At 41.2% G+C, this 21,283-nt stretch overlaps 3 protein-coding genes across 3 annotated transcripts; 2 read left to right on the plus strand and 1 right to left on the minus strand.

The window, feature by feature from the left end:
* Nucleotides 1-285: 285 nt before the first annotated feature.
* Nucleotides 286-4,354, plus strand: LOC5512544. The gene is made up of 2 exons (XM_048720243.1): nucleotides 286-581; nucleotides 3,921-4,354. The coding sequence occupies exons 1-2, from the start codon at nucleotides 299-301 to the stop codon at nucleotides 4,283-4,285; spliced, it is 648 nt and encodes a 215-aa protein (XP_048576200.1). The 5' UTR covers nucleotides 286-298; the 3' UTR covers nucleotides 4,286-4,354.
* Nucleotides 4,355-6,008: 1,654 nt separating this feature from the next.
* On the minus strand, nucleotides 6,009-8,110 carry LOC116613964. The gene has a single exon (XM_032374477.2). It carries the CDS (start codon nucleotides 7,106-7,108, stop codon nucleotides 6,287-6,289), a length of 822 nt encoding a protein of 273 aa, XP_032230368.2. The 5' UTR covers nucleotides 7,109-8,110; the 3' UTR covers nucleotides 6,009-6,286.
* A 290-nt stretch (nucleotides 8,111-8,400) lies between these two features.
* Nucleotides 8,401-21,207, plus strand: LOC116607807 (UPF0415 protein C7orf25). The gene is made up of 10 exons (XM_032369262.2): nucleotides 8,401-8,689; nucleotides 8,977-9,223; nucleotides 9,357-9,400; nucleotides 11,490-11,583; nucleotides 12,455-12,575; nucleotides 12,771-12,852; nucleotides 13,453-13,528; nucleotides 15,187-15,277; nucleotides 20,387-20,561; nucleotides 20,985-21,207. Exons 1-10 carry the CDS (start codon nucleotides 8,528-8,530, stop codon nucleotides 21,069-21,071), a joined length of 1,179 nt encoding a protein of 392 aa, XP_032225153.2. The 5' UTR covers nucleotides 8,401-8,527; the 3' UTR covers nucleotides 21,072-21,207.
* Nucleotides 21,208-21,283: the final 76 nt, after the last annotated feature.

Consider the following 21,283-nt stretch of genomic DNA (forward strand, 5'->3'; position numbering starts at 1 on the left):
TAAAAACCATAAGTTGTGTAGTTCATATCGTTCAAAACATTCGGAGGTATCTACCTTCTTAAATATATTAAACGAAATTGTTTTATTCCAAGTTGACTTTGATCTGAACTGGGCTCTATAGCATAATCGGATCAAAATAAATTTGACTTGCAGATACAATTAAACTATTGACCTTAAAGTATTGTTTTTCTTGCAATGAGATGCACGTTATGTTTCCTTTGAGGGCCGTATCGCGGGTATATAAGCCTCTCTTACCGCATTCTACCTTCAAACTGTTTAGGTTGGGCTCACAATCATTATGTCTGGTCGCGGCAAAGGAGGGAAAGGTCTAGGAAAGGGAGGCGCGAAGCGTCATCGCAAGATCCTTCGGGATAACATCCAGGGCATCACCAAGCCCGCCATTCGCCGTCTCGCCCGCCGTGGAGGAGTCAAGCGAATCTCTGGCCTCATCTACGAGGAGACCCGTGGCGTTCTCAAAGTCTTCCTTGAGAATGTTATCCGTGACGCGGTCACCTACACCGAGCACGCCAAGCCCAAGACTGTCACCGCCATGGATGTGGTCTACGCTCTGAAGCGACAAGGTCGAACCCTGTACGGATTCGGCGGCTAGATCATCAAGTCGATACAAAACAAACGGCTCTTTTAGGAGCCACCACATGCAATAAAAGTCATAACCAGGTGCAACTTTATTTTTCGATTCTTTTTGCTTTTTGTTTTTCTTGCACTAGTTTATGTTTTGGCGGAATATTTTTTTGCCTGAAGTACAAAGATTTGGCAACGGTGACTTGCCTGAATATGTGATTGAATATGAAATAATTAATGCGCCGGGACCACTTTAGACTTTTTCACGATATAGCAATATATCAAATAACCCGACAAAACATAACGGCTTTTGGCGGGAAAAGAAAGATTATGGTATCTGACATTAAATCATGAAATGCTTTTAGTCTCTACTAGAATTCTAAAGTATATAGCCTTAGTTGTTCGGGTTAGCATTAAACATATCTTCTCTGTTTTTATTTATAGCGTTTCTCTTTGATAAGGGCCCGGTCGCACTAGCAAGATGTTCAGGACATCTTTGTTTAGATAAGCTCAAAAACTGACAGATGTCCGTGACATGTTACGAAACCAAGTGCGACCTATGTTTTTACGCAACACGACAAATTCGCCGGTCGGGACAAAACATCACAGGAGCCGATGTCCTGCCACAGGGCAGGACATCTACCTGATATCAGGGGAACTCTGTTTTTATTCTTCACACAAAAAACGTAAATGGTCTCAAATAGCAACCTTCGCTTCGCCTTCAAAGCTAGAGGTGAATCCCTACCAAAATCCCTTATTTCCAACAATCTAGCGGCGTGAGGAACGGTCAATTCCAAGCCAAACATGTACGTCTTTGCCTTCGGTGCATAATAGACAACTACATTTGCAAACAGTAACAGCTATGCATCCGACTAACGCAGAACGATGTATAGGTACATCCAAACGAAAAGCAGCAGATTTGTTCTATTCAAGACTTAATATGCAGACGTGCAGCATGCAGAGAGTATTTGCTCTTCGAATCTCCCGCGCGCGCGAAGGAAAAGCAGATAAATGACATACGATGTTATTTTTAGGGCTCGTGATCCACGGATGTTGCAGCCAGTGCGACCTTAATTTAAGAATGTCTGATGTCACGGGACAAACTTGTCCACCTAAATGTCCCTGACATCTCCTGAACATCTTGCTAGTGCGACCGGGCCCAAACTCGTGATGTTTTGCAAAACATGGGAATCCGAAACCGAATAGGGCAGTGGCCCCGCTGGGCTTCCGTAGAATTGTACAAAAATGCGTGTACAGAGTTTTGATGCTTTAGAAGATCTAATTCTTTCTACGCAACTAACGATGCGAGAAGAAAATATTCCGACAAAAACCTTGGATTTTTTTATATAAAATTACCTGCTCCTCTAGGTGAGATTTCGAAACTAAAAAACTTCACAGTATGAACGGAAATGTCTTTACCACTTTAAGCTATTTTCATTATTTATCGCGCTAAACCTAATTTAATTGCTAGTCATTACACAAAATGTTTGCTTTTTTTAAACCATCCTTAACAAAAAAATCCACCTTAACCCGTTGCCAAAACAGGTTTATACAACGCCAAAACAGCTCCTGCATTTTGCGAAATGATAAAACTCTAGACTGACATTTTATGCCCTATTTACCAGTGTTTATTTTCCTCCCATCTCGTCGCCCTTCTGTTTCTTTTATAAGGTGTTTGATAATTGAGAGAACAAGGTTTTTATCTATAGTTTGTAGATAAACATTAGGGCGAGCCACACTAATAATTGCTGCATTTTCTTTATACTCCATATTTTAATAATAATTATTTTATAAGGTGTTTATTTGATAATTGAGAGAACAAGGTTTTTATCTATAGTTTTTAGATAAAAATTAGGGCAGCCACACTAATAATTGCTGCATTTTCTCTATACTCCATATTTTAATAATACCCTCCATGATATTTTTTTTTATTTTTGTTTTGTGATAAGGCACTTGAATTTTGAATTACAGAACCAACAGGTACTTTATTGAAGTGTATTGTATAGATTATCCAATGTTGTAGTAGCTGCTCTATCGTCTTCCTAAAGGGTTTCTAGGCACTCTATCGCTCACGGGGCTAATTGCAGGCACAGAACTCCTCCTTCCTTCCCTGCTCCCCGTCCTCAAGTACCGACAGTATCTGAGTTCCTCGATCTTTACGTCAGGGTTACTTTTGGTCCTTCGCTCGAAGTTACGACTTTGTGGCTTGAACACATTTTGGTTGTGGATTGGTGGGAGGGCCGTCGGAGGGAGCCTTAATGTTGGTCCTAATAATTTCTCTTCTTCGCTCTGCTCAAAGACCCCAGCTTTCTCCTCGCTTTGCTCGCTTTCTTCGTCGTCTGAATAGTTTTCGGGTACTTTTTGCACGTTGTGCAAATTCATGTTCGCCTTTTGTAGACTCTTTAACGAAAAGCTCATTGGTTTGCGAGTAACTCTTTTCAAATCGTAGCTGACAGTACTTTTTCGACGAAATGTTGGCTCAGACGAAGTGCGTCTCCAGTCTTGATTGCTTCTTTGCTCTTTCACGGTCATCATGAGCGCATCGTAAACATCGGCAAAAGTAATTCGTCTTTGATTTTTCGCTTTGTCTGAACTTCCTTTGTCTTTTTCTGGTACTGATGTAAGACTGAGTGAAGTAAACTGCATTTTCTCCTGTTGTTTCAATAACTTACTTTTATCTTCTTCAAATTTGCTCGAGATTTCTTTTTTCTGCTTGTCCAACACGTTTTTAACACGAAGCCAGTTTTCTGTTACTCTAGCGTTTTGTAGAGCGAGATGTTTATTTGCTCCTTTCGCCTTAACGGCGGGTTCAGACTCCATAGTTCCCTTAGAACTAGTGCGAAAATTAGACGCCATCCTCTAATTAAAATCAAACTACATTTGACGACTTCATTAATGTCAATTTAGATGTTGAACCATCTCGTTCACTAGGATACCTTTGGTAAAAACTTGCCGCCTCAGGTCCTGATTGGTTCGAAAGCGCGCAATCTGGTTGGTTCATTCCCGACCTACAAAAGCCCGCCAAAGATATGCTGTGTTTCTTACTACCCGGTTTTCCTAAAATATCTATTTGATTCCGTAAAATAATCAAAATAAAAACCATAAGTTGTGTAGTTCATATCGTTCAAAACATTCGGAGGTATCTACCTTCTTAAATATATTAAACGAAATGGTTTTATTCCAAGTTGACTTTGATCTGAACTGGGCTCTATAGCATAATCGGATCAAAATAAATTTGACTTGCAGATACAATTAAACTATTGACCTTAAAGTATTGTGTTTCTTGCAATGAGATGCACGTTATGTTTCCTTTGAGGGCCGTATCGCGGGTATATAAGCCTCTCTTACGGCATTCTACCTTCAAACTGTTCAGGTTGGGCTCACAATCATTATGTCTGGTCGCGGCAAAGGAGGGAAAGGTCTAGGAAAGGGAGGCGCGAAGCGTCATCGCAAGATCCTTCGGGATAACATCCAGGGCATCACCAAGCCCGCCATTCGCCGTCTCGCCCGCCGTGGAGGAGTCAAGCGAATCTCTGGCCTCATCTACGAGGAGACCCGTGGCGTTCTCAAAGTCTTCCTTGAGAATGTTATCCGTGACGCGGTCACCTACACCGAGCACGCCAAGCGCAAGACTGTCACCGCCATGGATGTGGTCTACGCTCTGAAGCGACAAGGTCGAACCCTGTACGGATTCGGCGGCTAGATCATCAAGTCGATACAAAACAAACGGCTCTTTTAGGAGCCACCACATGCAATAAAAGTCATAACCAGGTGCAACTTTATTTTTCGATTCTTTTTGCTTTTTGTTTTTCTTGCACTAGTTTATGTTTTGGCGGAATATTTTTTTGCCTGAAGTACAAAGATTTGGCAACGGTGACTTGCCTGAATATGTGATTGAATATGAAATAATTAATGCGCCGGGACCACTTTAGACTTTTTCACGATATAGCAATATATCAAATAACCCGACAAAACATAACGGCTTTTGGCGGGAAAAGAAAGATTATGGTATCTGACATTAAATCATGAAATGCTTTTAGTCTCTACTAGAATTCTAAAGTATATAGCCTTAGTTGTTCGGGTTAGCATTAAACATATCTTCTCTGTTTTTATTTATAGCGTTTCTCTTTGATAAGGGCCCGGTCGCACTAGCAAGATGTTCAGGACATCTTTGTTTAGATAAGCTCAAAAACTGACAGATGTCCGTGACATGTTACGAAACCAAGTGCGACCTATGTTTTTACGCAACACGACAAATTCGCCGGTCGGGACAAAACATCACAGGAGCCGATGTCCTGCCACAGGGCAGGACATCTACCTGATATCAGGGGAACTCTGTTTTTATTCTTCACACAAAAAACGTAAATGGTCTCAAATAGCAACCTTCGCTTCGCCTTTAAAGCTAGAGGTGAATCCCTACCAAAATCCCTTATTTCCAACAATCTAGCGGCGTGAGGAACGGTCAATTCCAAGCCAAACATGTACGTCTTTGCCTTCGGTGCATAATAGACAACTACATTTGCAAACAGTAACAGCTATGCATCCGACTAACGCAGCACGATGTATAGGTACATCCAAACGAAAAGCAGCAGATTTGTTCTATTCAAGACTTAATATGCAGACGTGCAGCATGCAGAGAGTATTTGCTCTTCGAATCTCCCGCGCGCGTAGGAAAAGCAGATAAATGACATACGATGTTATTTTTAGGGCTCGTGATCCACGGATGTTGCAGCCAGTGCGACCTTAATTTAAGAATGTCTGATGTCACGGGACAAACTTGTCCACCTAAATGTCCCTGACATCTCCTGAACATCTTGCTAGTGCGACCGGGCCCAAACTCGTGATGTTTTGCAAAACATGGGAATCCGAAACCGAATAGGGCAGTGGCCCCGCTGGGCTTCCGTAGAATTGTACAAAAATGCGTGTACAGAGTTTTGATGCTTTAGAAGATCTAATTCTTTCTACGCAACTAACGATGCGAGAAGAAAATATTCCGACAAAAACCTTGGATTTTTTTATATAAAATTACCTGCTCCTCTAGGTGAGATTTCGAAACTAAAAAACTTCACAGTATGAACGGAAATGTCTTTACCACTTTAAGCTATTTTCATTATTTATCGCGCTAAACCTAATTTAATTGCTAGTCATTACACAAAATGTTTGCTTTTTTTAAACCATCCTTAACAAAAAAATCCACCTTAACCCGTTGCCAAAACAGGTTTATACAACGCCAAAACAGCTCCTGCATTTTGCGAAATGATAAAACTCTAGACTGACATTTTATGCCCTATTTACCAGTGTTTATTTTCCTCCCATCTCGTCGCCCTTCTGTTTCTTTTATAAGGTGTTTGATAATTGAGAGAACAAGGTTTTTATCTATAGTTTGTAGATAAACATTAGGGCGAGCCACACTAATAATTGCTGCATTTTCTTTATACTCCATATTTTAATAATAATTATTTTATAAGGTGTTTATTTGATAATTGAGAGAACAAGGTTTTTATCTATAGTTTTTAGATAAAAATTAGGGCAGCCACACTAATAATTGCTGCATTTTCTCTATACTCCATATTTTAATAATACCCTCCATGATATTTTGTTTTATTTTTGTTTTGTGATAAGGCACTTGAATTTTGAATTACAGAACCAACAGGTACTTTATTGAAGTGTATTGTATAGATTATCCAATGTTGTAGTAGCTGCTCTATCGTCTTCCTAAAGGGTTTCTAGGCACTCTATCCCTCACGGGGCTAATTGCAGGCACAGAACTCCTCCTTCCTTCCCTGCTCCCCGTCCTCAAGTACCGACAGTATCTGAGTTCCTCGATCTTTACGTCAGGGTTATTTTTGGTCCTTCGCTCGAAGTTACGACTTTGTGGCTTGAACACATTTTGGTTGTGGATTGGTGGGAGGGCCGTCGGAGGAAGCCTTAATGTTGGTCCTAATAATTTCTCTTCTTCGCTCAGCTCAAAGACCCCAGCTTTCTCCTCGCTTTGCTCGGTTTCTTCGTCGTCTGAATCGTTTTCGGGTACTTCTTGCATGTTGTGCAAATTCATGTTCGCCTTTTGTAGACTCTGTAACGAAAAGCTCATTGGTTTGCGAGTAACTTTTTTCAAATCGTAGCTGACAGTACTTCCTCGACGAAATGTTGGCTCAGACGAAGTGCTTCTCGAGTCTTGATTTCTTTGCTCTTTCATAGTCATCATGAGCGCATCGTAAACATCGGCAAAAGTCATTCGTCTTTGATTTTTCGCTTTGTCTGAACTTCCTTCGTCTTTCTCTGGTACGGCTGTAAGACTGAGTGAAGTAAACTGCATTTTCTCCCGTTGTTTCAATAACTTACTTTTATCTTCTTCAAATTTGCTCGAGATTTCCTTTTTCTGCTTGTCCAACACGTTTTTGACACGAAGCCAGTTTTCTGTTGCTCTTGCGTTTTGTAGAGTAAGATGTTTATTTGCTCCCTTCGCCTTAACGGCGGGTTCAGACTCCATAGTTCCCTTAGAACTAGTGCGTAAATTAGACGCCATCCTCTAATGAAAAATCAAACTAAATTTGACGACTTCATTAATGTCAATTCAGGTGTTTAACCATCTCGTTCACTAGGATACCTCTGGTATTATTCACTCTCAAAGAACAGCTCTCATGTGTTTACCCATGCATGCGGTCGAAAATAGCCCAACAACAATAGATTTATAAAGGCGTGAGAAAGCTTCCCAGCAATGCTTTGTTGACATCGCGTCTGAAAGAAACTAAATAAATTAATGACAAGTTTAATTGTTCCGATCTTCCCGTCCAAGATTGCCAAAACAATAAAACCTGTCGCTCGTGACAAAACAATATTATTTTGGCTCCATTATTTTTAGCATTTCATAATTCGCATTACAACGCCTAGAAAACGCGCCTTCACACAGAAAAATTCCAATTCCGTATAGTAGTTTGCGTATCGAAATCTTAGGGAAATGTGTTAATTTTATTTGGGGTTATTGAATGACTTTGAATTGCTATTTACTTTAACCCATCATTAGAGGATTGGTTGGCACTCAAGGAGATCAATAGAGTCTGTCTTCAGAGATTAGGGCAGCCCAGACTTTACAATTACTGCCATTTTGCTTAATCGTCGAAATAAACATAACAAAAAAAATCTAGTCCCAAGTGAAACATTCTCTTCTGACGTACATCACAAGCAAGATTTGTACGCTAAGCATAGTGGGAAAGCTGTGTATTATTCTTCCCATGGCTCTTTTCGAAAACAAAGTGCCCCCCTAAGATCCGAGAAAACTGATCGTTTCCCACCCGTCGCGAATAGGCATATGTAGATTGTGCTTATGGCAACTTTTTAGCAACTTTCAGTGGTTCGAGCAACTTTTTGGTGGGGCTATTGCCTGGCTACGACCCTGTGATAAGTGATCAAAAAAAGGTTAGAGCCACCCGCGGATCGAACCTCGTCAAATCAGACGAAAAGAGACAGAAAAAAATAGACCATACTTCCAGACATACGCTGAAACGCCGTATGGCAGCTAAAGCTTTACGGCTAAGCTGGAAATTTCGGTCCCAGCACCGCTATCTAACGAACTGTACAACACAAAGGGACCTGAGGTACCCGCGCATTAATGGGGGGGCAATAACCAGGATCCCAGGCCTGTCTTAGTCGGTTACGCCACGCACAGCTCGCTGAGATGTACATTGAAAAATATCGGGGTCCTTTTCTTGCTTGCGTCTCTTGGGAATAAGCTGGTTGCTATAGCATTGTAGTAATGTCGTCATCATGCACATTGCTCGCCGTTCCAGGCGAGGTTTCTTGTTTAGGTTACCTGGGCCTTCAGGATGCCTTTGGTTCTCCCCAGTCTCTTCATAAAATTCAAAATGGCGGCGTAAAAAGTGTGTTTTGTTGTTTTATCTTCTACAGGGTTCCATTCTAAAGTAAACCACTACTTAATCTTACTTGCATGGCAGAAGAAGAGTCTAGAGAACTCAAGCAGCTACTGCTAGAACGTGTAAAACTCGGACATGGGTTGTTATCCAGATGTATGGGGCTTGAACAAAGAAGCATCGAAGGAATCGGAAAATTGACAAGAAAGATAAAAGCAGAGCTGAAGTTTCTAGAAATGGTAAGAGACTATTATGATCATTTGTTTTTCAGTGAGGCCCAGTTTACTCGGAATGATAATCAAATCGAGGTTAGTAATTCACTTTCGGTTCAGTTTCAGTTTATTTTTTTCACATTTTTTTAAATTAAGTAAAGGGTAATAGTAATGATTCTGCAGAGAGTGACTTGTAGGCCCGTAGGAAACCACAAGGCTTATACCAGACGGGCCTCCTTAATCTTAACATAAAATTACACATTTGATAGCACTGACATTCAGGTTAATTTGAACTGTTCATCTTCTTTTTACAGGTTAAAAACAAAAAGTCAAACGACGCAAGCTATGTAAAAAGCACAAATCTATCTCACCTTCAAGGTGTCATAAAGACAGTAGAGGAAGCAGAGGGTGTCACTGCTTTATTTAAATCATACTACTATCACCCGGCTTACAGCGAGGCGGACCAGGTAGCTATCTCCGTTGATGTTGTTGCCAAGAAAGGGTCTAATTGGATCAAAGTTATTGCAAGAAATCCTGTCGCTCTTCATAGAATATGGCAAGGTGGGTTATAACAAAAATATATATGTATCAAAATTGGTAAAGACAAAGAAATAAAATAAAATAAGCTGCATTGTTTGTACCAGGCCTAGGCTTTTTTTGCAGTAAAGACAAAAAATATTTCACTGTCTTTTAGGGGAAGGAAATTTTGGTGACCGTGATTTGACTGAGCAAGCTAAGGTATGTAAGAGCAAGAAATAGCCCATAAAGCTCGGTGTTATAGTCTTATAACATACTATACTGTTACCACTGGACAGGCAAAGGAAAATGCAGGAAATGCCTTTCCTTGATAACAGAGCTCTCTCAAGCATACCTGCCAACTCTCCCGGTTTTGCTGGGAGACTCCCGTTTTTTTATCAAATCTCCCGGTCTCCCGGTTTTACCTTAAATCTCCCGATTTATGACCAAATTTTAATCAGTCGAGTTGTTTTGTAAGTAGAAGTTGGATTTTAGCCACAAAGTTCTGCAGATCTCATAGTTTGTAATTCAAGTTATGATGTTTTCAGTTTTTTCGAACTAAATAGTCAACGAGCAGCCTTTTCCAGGCGTTTCTTGCAGAACACAGGACTACCGCAATACCAAAATGCTTTCAGATATCGACCAACCAAGTTAGACAATTTTCGCACGAACTGTTGAGAAATTGGCTCATACTTTGGAGCCGTGTCTTCGCGCGAGTTTGTAAGGGAAGGGCCATTTTTAAACGGGAGGGATGACTGCTATGTTTAGGGGGAGGGTTGCGATTCTATTCAGCTCCGATTTAGGGGAGGGTCTCAAATTTTAATACAAGGATTAGGAGAGGCCCTTATTTTTTTAACAGGTATTCTGATCAATTTCCAAGCCTCCTTAAAGTCTGGAACCTCAAAATTTTTCTAAGGAGAACCCCAGACGTGTTGCTTCTATTTTTTTCTCTTTTTTGTCTATTGCAGTTTGCTTTTGATAATTTCCATCAATAAATTAACAAATTTCCATTCATGTCAAAGTTCTCCTCTCCCCTACCTGCCCACTATCTTTTCATTGGCGGTATGAAAAAAATAGGAATTCTGGTGGGAAGGAGCTAATGATGCTGTTTTATATATAGGTGCAGACATGACGGAAAAACCTGGAAAATGACGGAAAAACCTGTGCAATTCGAGATAGAAGACTTGATTTCTTACAATGGTTCCTTGTGGAATGGTTTTCAAAACACAAATAACGTGAGGCCAAAATGCAATTACCCAGATTTTGGCTTATTTTTTCACGATCATCCTTGCGCTATGTATGTAGTTGATATTTTGTTTGCTATCACTCACTAAGTAGAAATTTTCTGCCTTTTCCGTCTTATTTCAAGCGTTATTTCATGTTTTTCCGCCATGTGGTTTTAGCAATAATTAGCATTTTAAATGTTTGAAAATGGCAAAATTTTCATGGGAGAGAATGCCCCCCCTATACAATTTTATTTATATCCCTGGAATATGGGCTTTAAATCAACACTGCTCCTAAATAAGTCAGTGCCCCCTCCCCATTTTTAGGCTCTCAGTGGTCAGGATACGATGGAATGAAAATGCTGGCCTCTCAAAAAGTAGTTGAAATTGATGTTCTTAACATTGAACCATTAGTCCAGTCAATTTAGTGTTTTACCAAAAAGTTATTGCACTTCAAGTGATTGTGCCCTTAAATGACAGAGTAGCATGTCCTTATTAACTTCCCAAAAGTTCTCCAAAGTTCTTGGGGGTGGGGGGAAATATCGATTTCATTTTTTTTGTCTTTCACTTGACCACAGGGTACCCAACAACAATAAGAGTACCCCTCCCCTCCCCCCTAAAAATCTCCTGGTTTTTTAAGTCTGGGGGCTGGCAGGTATGCTCAAGTGAAGAGAAAAATGAGAGAGATGTGAAAGACCTTTGCTGGAGCAAGTTCTGTATTGAGTATGCACTTTGGTATTGTTGCAACAATTGATTTCTCAGTCATGTGAGAGATAATCTTTCTTTGGTGGTTAAGATACCTCTGCTAGCATGGAACAAATTTACTGCATATAACAGCTAGAAACACTGGGAGCTTAGAATAAAGCAAGGCATAGGCTTGAGAATACTTGCTGGTATTTGTGAATGGTTCCTCATAAACCAAAGCTTTCCCTGTTTCCATATCGCCATAGTGACTGTACAATGGGTACAGTGAAATTCAACACTGTTTTCAGTGCTGTTGTGTTGTTTAACTAACCAAATAAGTATGTATAAGCTAAATTAATGAGCCTCTGCTGATTGTATTTACAATATCCTTTGAATGATGCCAGGAGCTTAAAGAATGTGCAGTCCAAAACGAGGTCCACTTTGTCTCTCCCATCGTAGTGTTTTCCTTCCAAAATGGTGTCACTGAGGATGTTGCAAGTATGTTTTAATAATAAACAATGTAATTACACTTTTTTTGTACTTTATTCCCTGGTAACACAGATGGTATGAGTGATCATGTTAAACCACCATTTAATAATTACTGCAGGCTAATCAGTTGGCCATTTGCACACTTAGGGGTAGTGTTGGGTACCTTGAAATTCTGGCAAAAATGTTTGCAAAGTCTTAGAATCCTGGTGTTTTTACGCATGTCTCGAAGTCTCATTTGGTCTCGGAGCCTCCTTTTTTTTACCATGGTCCCCGAATCTCAAAATGTGATCTAGCTAGGAGCCTCTGATTTTGTTAAACGCTATCTATTTTATGTTGTTACCATGCTACGGGTTTCCCCTTGTACCAAGGTTGTCTTGTAACTCTACTTATTCTTTTTTCAACTGATGTTTATGACTTACCTTGAGCAAGTTACCCAAAATCAAGCTCAGAAATGCTTGGGCTCGGATTCCGAAATTTGACAAGACTCTCAAGCTCAGATTCCGAAATTGGACAAAAGTCTTGGGCTCAAATTCTGAAACATGGGTCTCGGTTCCTTGGCAAGTCTCTGATTTACCCATTGATAACCCTACACTATGGAGTAAAAAAAGCATCCATTTCTATTCTAATCTAAGTTGCTCAGATACCTTTTTGTAATCAAATATTGTTGAGAAATTATCAAATTTTTATTGTTTATGGTTATTTTCAATGGTGGACTGGAACCACATACCCCAACTGAAATTGTAGCAAAAATGCATGGGAGCTAAAATCCACATATATTATCACTTACCATAACTAAAATCCACAGATTTTATCACCTGCCATTTCTACATCTTTTGAAAAATCCTGGACCACCCTTTCAAATATCTATTAAAATTTTCAGAGGCACTTCTGGAAATTGGGGTCTGTGTTGAAGGGGAAGTTATAGGAAACCCAGGCGAGGAAAAGCCAACAATGGAATTACCTAAACCTGATGCTGACCAACTTGGGCAAGAACACAAGATGTATGGACTTGGTATAATTTTATCATTTTAGACATCAGATTGTTGAGTCAAGTTTAAAAATGGAAATGAATCTCAGCATGTTTCAACCATAATTACATCTTTCTGCTAGATTTTATTAAAGCACTGAAAAGACTGTCACACTTATCTTTTTCTTGTCTTTCTCATGTATGATAATGATATCCATTATTTTATCAGCTATCTCTTGAATTTGGATGTCTCTTCCATGATCGCCTACGTATCATCCGTCACTAATGGTGGAAGGGACTTCATCTTCAGGGTAAAACTGTAGCTATAGTTGAACTTTAGAAAATATGTATTGAACATAGATAAGCCATAGCCTTTTTTCCTCAAGCATGATTTTGAAAAGTTATATATATTATAATTATCATAAATACTTGTGAGGCACAAAAAATATAAATAAGCTCCCAGAAGTTACTCCTTAACTACTTTGTTGGAGTTGTTGTTGTTTTCAGATTAATTCCAAAAATTTGATTCATATTGAATTTGGAGTCTGAATTTTGATTTCAGCGTCCTGTTTCAAATAAGTACCATTTTGCAATTTGCAATTTGAATTTTGAAAATTTACATGTTTCTTTGACTTTTCTTAGAATTGCAAAAGCACAAAAAAAGAAAAGATCCAAGGGTTTTAAAGCCAAAGTTTTCCATTTTTGCTCTGTAAACACTGAAATGTTTGCTTGTGGAAATCTTTGGAAGTAGACATGTTTTTTTTTTCCTGAAATTATCCACAGTATCTGAAACAAGCCTTTCCCTTGATTTATCATGTTATCATGTTAGCTATTTTCTGTAGCTTTTGAAGTGTCTGTTTCCAGGTTAATGTCAGGATGTTTTTTTCTAATAAGTCAAGATGTTTCCCCAGGACTCAGTACTTACTTGTCAAGCAGAAAAGGAACTAAAAGATCCTTTATTACCAAAACTTGAGGAATATTGTAGAGGTAAGGCACTGAAAAATGATCATTTTATTGCTTATTCTGTTGTTGTTTAGTTTAACATTTTGTGTATTAAATTAAAGATTAAATTAATTAAATTAACCCATTGACTCCTGGCTTTTTTGGAGCTGAATTTACAAAAAACAGACTGAAAACAGATACCTCCCCCCCTATTCTGAGTTTTATACAGCCCGTCAAAGTCAAACACAGCTGCACCTAGTCAGCCGTATCCAAGCTTTCCAACAGTGCTTTGCGGTCCCCACTTTTAATCCCTCGTCGATGTGCTGAAGCCAGCACAAGTTGATGGTTGCTTGTATTTTTCATCAAAAATACAGCTATGAGCATATTAGGAGAGTGTCTCAGGACATCATGAAGTCTTTTGGGGCATAATTGAGTGCCTTGCTTATGGATATTTGCAAGCAAAGGTGGATTCATGATGATTTTTTCTTGTTTGGCTTTGCCCGGATGAGAAAATAATTTTCTAATGAATCACCACAGCTCTCCTAAATGGTGTCTTTTCTGAAACCAAATTGATTGCAAAATTGTTTACACTGCTATTCTGGGTCTGTATGACCTGGAATTGATTCGTTTGGCTTCGGGGTGAAAAGACTTATAAAAAACCATCTGACTTTGGGGAGAGGAGTGTTGACTGGCCCTCCCCTCGTGAATTTTCCCCTGTATCTCCCAGAATGCTTTGCAATACGTAAACATATTTTCGTGGTTGTACAATCCTTCAAGGAATGGGCATTGTGTTTTGAGGCCAAGGAAATGTACCTGGAGGATCAGAATAAAGGTATCTATTTGTGTCTTGAGCTGTGTTTGCTGATCTCTCTCCCTTGTGTGGTATTTTGAGCGTTTTATTGAGAGGGGTGATTCTGCTTTTCTCTCCTTGTTCGATTTGAGATTTGTCAAAGAACCTGTGCTATTATTTGGCTTAAGAGTAGATGCCAACACCTTGGTTGGATGCATATCTGCAAGACCATTTATCCCTTAGACTGATGCCTGAGTATCTTCATCTTGTCGTGTTTATTTTGAATTTATGAATTTTTTGGGTTGTGGGTACTTCCCAAAGCCGGTACAGGCCGGTTCAGGGGTCAATGTGTTAAATGCTTATTTTGCTTTTAAACATTATTCAGTGCTCACACCCTTTTCTTAGTGAAGAGTTTAGTGTCTTTCAATATATATTCTGGAGTCAGTTAACATAACCGCACTCTTTGGTTTGCGAATATAGACTGATCTTTAATCACAGTATTTACAACTTATGGCATACGCCATGACCTTATATGGTATTACAAATAATCATTATCAATAACGTCATGTTATATGATACTTAAGTAAAGTGTGCTAATACACTACAAATGGTGGCCAACTTTTTTTGTAATCTATGCCTTAATATCATCCTCTTCCAGCAAACACTGAATGTGCATCTGGTACCAAACCATTTGAGGATTTTAGTTATTGAATTGTAGCTATGATAAAAGTCATTGTTACCTGATGTAGATGTAATGGGGTTTGTCTTGATGCTGAATTTAGCTGGTACCTTGTGCTGGTTTCCAGGTTTAACAGATCTTAAACTCTCTCTGTTGCCATAATTTTTTCAAAAATACTAGATATTTTCTACAGCAAATCACATACACCAGTTGACTTAAGTTTTTGTATCGAAGGCAAGGAGCTGTTTGCCTGTAAATCAGCTGTCACAGACTTCAAGTCAATAATTCAAACTATTGGTGGGGAAAAAGAAAAGGAGAGAGCAAGGTAAAATATAAAATAACATAAAATATAATATAGAATATGCATTCTGTGTATTACTTAGACGTAGACATTTGCATCTGCTACTAACACCATGTGCAATCATACACTGACCACAATGTGCAATCATACACAGACCACCATGTGCAATCACACACTGACCACAATGTGCAATCATACACAGACCACCATGTGCAATCACACACTGACCACAATGTGCAGTCACACACTGACCACCATGTGCAATCACACACTGACCACAATGTGCAATCATACACAGACCACCATGTGCAATCACACACTGACCACAATGTGCAATCACACACTGACCACCATGTGCAATCATACACAGACCACCATGTGCAATCACACACTGACCACAATGTGCAATCACACACTGACCACAATGTGCAATCACACACTGACCACCATGTGCAATCATACGCTGACCACCATGTGCAATCATACACTGACTACCATGTGCAATCACACACTGACTACCATGTGCAATCATACACTGACCACCATGTGCAATCATACACTGACCACCATGTGCAATCACACACTGACCACCATGTGCAATCATACACTGACCACCATGTGCAATCATACACTGACCACCATGTGTAATCACACACTGAACACCATGTGCAATCATACACTGACCACCATGTGCAATCATACACTGACTACCATGTGCAATCATACACTGACTACCATGTGCAATCATACACTGACCACCATGTGCAATCATACACTGACCACCATGTGCAATCACACACTGACCACCATGTGCAATCATACACTGACCACCATGTGCAATCACACACTGACCACCATGTGCAATCATACACTGACCACCATGTGCAATCATACACTGACCACCATGTGCAATCACACACTGACCACCATGTGCAATCATACACTGACCACCATGTGCGATCATACACTGACCACCTTGTGCAATCATACACTGACCGCCGTGTGCAATCACACACTGACCATCATGTGCAATCATACACTGACCACCATGTGCAATCACACACTGACCACCATGTGCAATCACACACTGACCACCATGTGCAATCACACACTGACCACCATGTGCAATCACACACTGACCGCCATGTGCAATCACACACTGACCACCAAGTGCAATCATACACTGACCACCATGTGCAATCACACACTGACCATCATGTGCAATCACACACTGACCACCATGTGCAATCATACACTGACCACCATGTGCAATCACAAACTAACTGCCATGTGCAATCATACACTGACCACCATGTGCAATCACACACTGACCACCATGTGCAATCACACACTGACCACCATGTGCAATCCCACACTGACTACCATGTGCAATCATACACTGACCACCATGTGCAATCATACACTGACCACCATGTGTAACCACACACTGACCACCATGTGCAATCACACACTGACCACCATGTGCAATCACACACTGACCACCATGTACAATTATACACTGACCACCATGTGCAATCACACACTGACCACCTTGTGCAATCCCACACTGACCACCTTGTGCAATCATACACTGACCACCATGTGCAATCATACACTGACCACCATGTGTAACCACACACTGACCGCCATGTGCAATCACACACTGACCACCATGTGCAATCCCACACTGACCGCCATGTGCAATCACACACTGACCACCATGTGCAATCACACACTGACCACCATGTGCAATCATACACTGACCACCATGTGCAATCATACACTGACTACCATGTGCAATCACACACTGACCGCCATGTGCAATCATACACTGACCACCATGTGCAATCCCACACTGACCACCATGTGCAATCCCACACTGACCGCCATGTGCAATCACACACTGACCGCCATGTGCAATCACACACTGACCGCCATGTGCAATCACACACTGACCGCCATGTGCAATCACACACTGACCGCCATGTGCAATCACACACTGACCGCCATGTGCAATCACACACTGACCACCAAGTGCAATCACACACTGACCACCATGTGCAACCACACACTGACCACCAAGTGCAATCACACACTGACCACCATGTGCAACCACACACTGACCACCAAGTGCAATCACACACTGACCACCATGTGCAATCCCACACTGACCACCATGTGCAATCATACACTGACCACCATGTGCAACCACACACTGACCACCATGTGCAATCACACACTGACCACCATGTGCAATCACACACTGACCACCATGTGCAATCATACACTGACCACCATGTGCAATCACACACTGACCACCATGTGCAATCACACACTGACCACCATGTGCAATCATACACTGACCACCATGTGCAATCACACACTGACCACCATGTGCAATCACACACTGACCACCATGTGCAATCACACACTGACCACCATGTGCAATCATACACTGACCACCATGTGCAATCATAAACTGACTACCATGTGCAATCACACACCTACCACCATGTGCAATCACAAACTAACTGCCATGTGCAATCATACACTGACCACCATGTGCAATCATACACTGACCACAAAGTGCAATCACACACTGACCACCACATGCAATCATACACTGACCACCAAGTGCAATCACACACCACACTGACCACCATGTGCAATCATACACTGAACACCATGTGCAATCATACACTGACCACCAAGTGCAATCACACACTGACCACCATGTGCAATCATACACTGAACACCATGTGCAATCACACACTGACCACCATGTGCAATCACACACTGACCACCATGTGCAATCACACACTGACCACCATGTGCAATCACACACTGACCGCCAAGTGCAATCATACACTGACCACCATGTGCAATCATATACTGACCACCAAGTGCAATCACACACTGACCGCCTTGTGCAATTATACACTGACCACCATGTGCAATCACACACTGACCACCATGTGCAATCCCACACTGACCACCATGTGCAATCACACACTGACCACCATGTGCAATCACACACTGACCACCATGTGCAACCACACACTGACCACCAAGTGCAATCATACACTGACCACCATGTGCAATCATACACTGACCACCATGTGCAATCATACACTGACCACCATGTGTAACCACACACTGACCACCATGTGCAATCACACACTGACCACCATGTGCAATCATACACTGACCACCATGTGCAATCATAAACTGACTACCATGTGCAATCACACACCTACCACCATGTGCAATCACAAACTAACTGCCATGTGCAATCATACACTGACCACCATGTGCAATCATAAACTGACTACCATGTGCAATCACACACCTACCACCATGTGCAATCACAAACTAACTGCCATGTGCAATCATACACTGACCACCATGTGCAATCATACACTGACCACAAAGTGCAATCACACACTGACCACCACATGCAATCATACACTGACCACCAAGTGCAATCACACACCACACTGACCACCATGTGCAATCATACACTGAACACCATGTGCAATCATACACTGACCACCAAGTGCAATCACACACTGACCACCATGTGCAATCATACACTGAACACCATGTGCAATCACACACTGACCACCATGTGCAATCACACACTGACCACCATGTGCAATCACACACTGACCACCATGTGCAATCACACACTGACCGCCAAGTGCAATCATACACTGACCACCATGTGCAATCATATACTGACCACCAAGTGCAATCACACACTGACCGCCTTGTGCAATTATACACTGACCACCATGTGCAATCACACACTGACCACCATGTGCAATCCCACACTGACCACCATGTGCAATCACACACTGACCACCATGTGCAATCACACACTGACCACCATGTGCAACCACACACTGACCACCAAGTGCAATCATACACTGACCACCATGTGCAATCATACACTGACCACCATGTGCAATCATACACTGACCACCATGTGTAACCACACACTGACCACCATGTGCAATCACACACTGACCACCATGTGCAATCATACACTGACCACCATGTGCAATCATAAACTGACTACCATGTGCAATCACACACCTACCACCATGTGCAATCACAAACTAACTGCCATGTGCAATCATACACTGACCACCATGTGCAATCATACACTGACCACAAAGTGCAATCACACACTGACCACCACATGCAATCATACACTGACCACCAAGTGCAATCACACACTGACCACCATGTGCAATCATACACTGAACACCATGTGCAATCATACACTGACCACCAAGTGCAATCACACACTGACCACCATGTGCAATCATACACTGAACACCATGTGCAATCACACACTGATCACCATGTGCAATCACACACTGACCACCATGTGCAATCACACACTGACCACCATGTGCAATCACACACTGACCGCCAAGTGCAATCATACACTGACCACCATGTGCAATCATGTACTGACCACCAAGTGCAATCACACACTGACCGCCTTGTGCAATTATACACTGACCACCATGTGCAATCACACACTGACCACCATGTGCAATCACACACTGACCACCATGTGCAATCACACACTGACCACCATGTGCAACCACACACTGACCACCAAGTGCAATCATACACTGACCACCATGTGCAATCATACACTGACCACCATGTGCAATCATACACTGACCACCATGTGTAACCACACACTGACCGCCATGTGCAATCACACACTGACCACCATGTGCAATCACACACTGACCGCCATGTACAATCATACACTGACCACCTTGTGCAATCATACACTGACCACCATGTGCAATCCCACACTGACTACCGTGTGCAATCCCACACTGACCACCATGTGCAATCACAAACTAACTGCCATGTGCATACAAACCAACCAACATTGTACAATTATTCACTGACCACCATGTCAAAAATGAACCAAATGGTCTGGGAGCCCCAGTTTTCAAATGCGCCCAGTAGGGGCTAGCCAAAAGTTCTACCCAAAATCTTAAAAATGTCTCTGTATTGTCCCCTCCCCCAATATTTCAAGGCCTGCTTTGGTAATGCACAACCATTCTCACTTGTGACATATACTTGATGCCTATTGGCTAGGAGGCTTCTGGACAGGGTGTCTGTTGTAGATGATGAGCCATCACCTCGTGCACTGAGACTCAAAGAAAGTGCAAGTATTCGACCGCGCGCTAAGATTGTGTTTGGCACGGGTGACACCCTCAAAGCTACCACAGTTACAGCAAATGCAGCGTTTGTCAGGGCAGCTCAAAATCAGGTATATTGTTGTATGTCTAGGTCTCCTATTTTGGTAATTCAACCAGAGAATCAGACTGCCAGTTCAGTCAGTCAGTAAGTCTGTGAGTCACTTAGCCAGTCAGTCATTTGTTGGTTAGTCAGCCAGTGAGAGTTATCTGTTATCTGTAACAGTCAGTCAGCAAGTCAGGCAATGAATCAGTCAGCATTTAGGCAACAGTTGCAAGCCAGTCAGTGTGAGATAGTCAGCTAGTCAGTCTGCCAGTGGATCTTTCAGTGAGACAGTCAGTCATTTATTGTCAGTCAGTCCATCTGTCACTTAGTGATTAAAAAATGACAGTCCCTATTATTAGTAAGGTAAAGCTTCCCACATGAATGGACTATGATAAAGGCCAAAGTCATATGCAAATTTGACCCCCTAATTTTGTTTTTACTTTTTTTTCAGGGAGTGGAGTTCAGCGTGTTACTTCATGATTCCCGGGCTCTAACAGAATCAAAAGAATCTACTGCAACTCCACTATCAAATGAATGAAATGAAAAGGAGAAGTCAATAAGAAATTTATGAATTTGAATTCAATGCCATGCTACTGAATGAAAGATGAGGGGAAGATATCATTTATTATATTTATAATTAGAGCTAAGTTTATAATAAAATTGTGAAACACTAATTGCTCGTTAGTGTGTAACTGTCGTACAATATACAAACAAAAACAAATAATTATTTTTGTTAACAAGTATTAAGTC

Source organism: Nematostella vectensis, chromosome 12, assembly GCF_932526225.1.
Source record: "Nematostella vectensis chromosome 12, jaNemVect1.1, whole genome shotgun sequence".
Lineage (NCBI taxonomy): Eukaryota > Metazoa > Cnidaria > Anthozoa > Actiniaria > Edwardsiidae > Nematostella > Nematostella vectensis.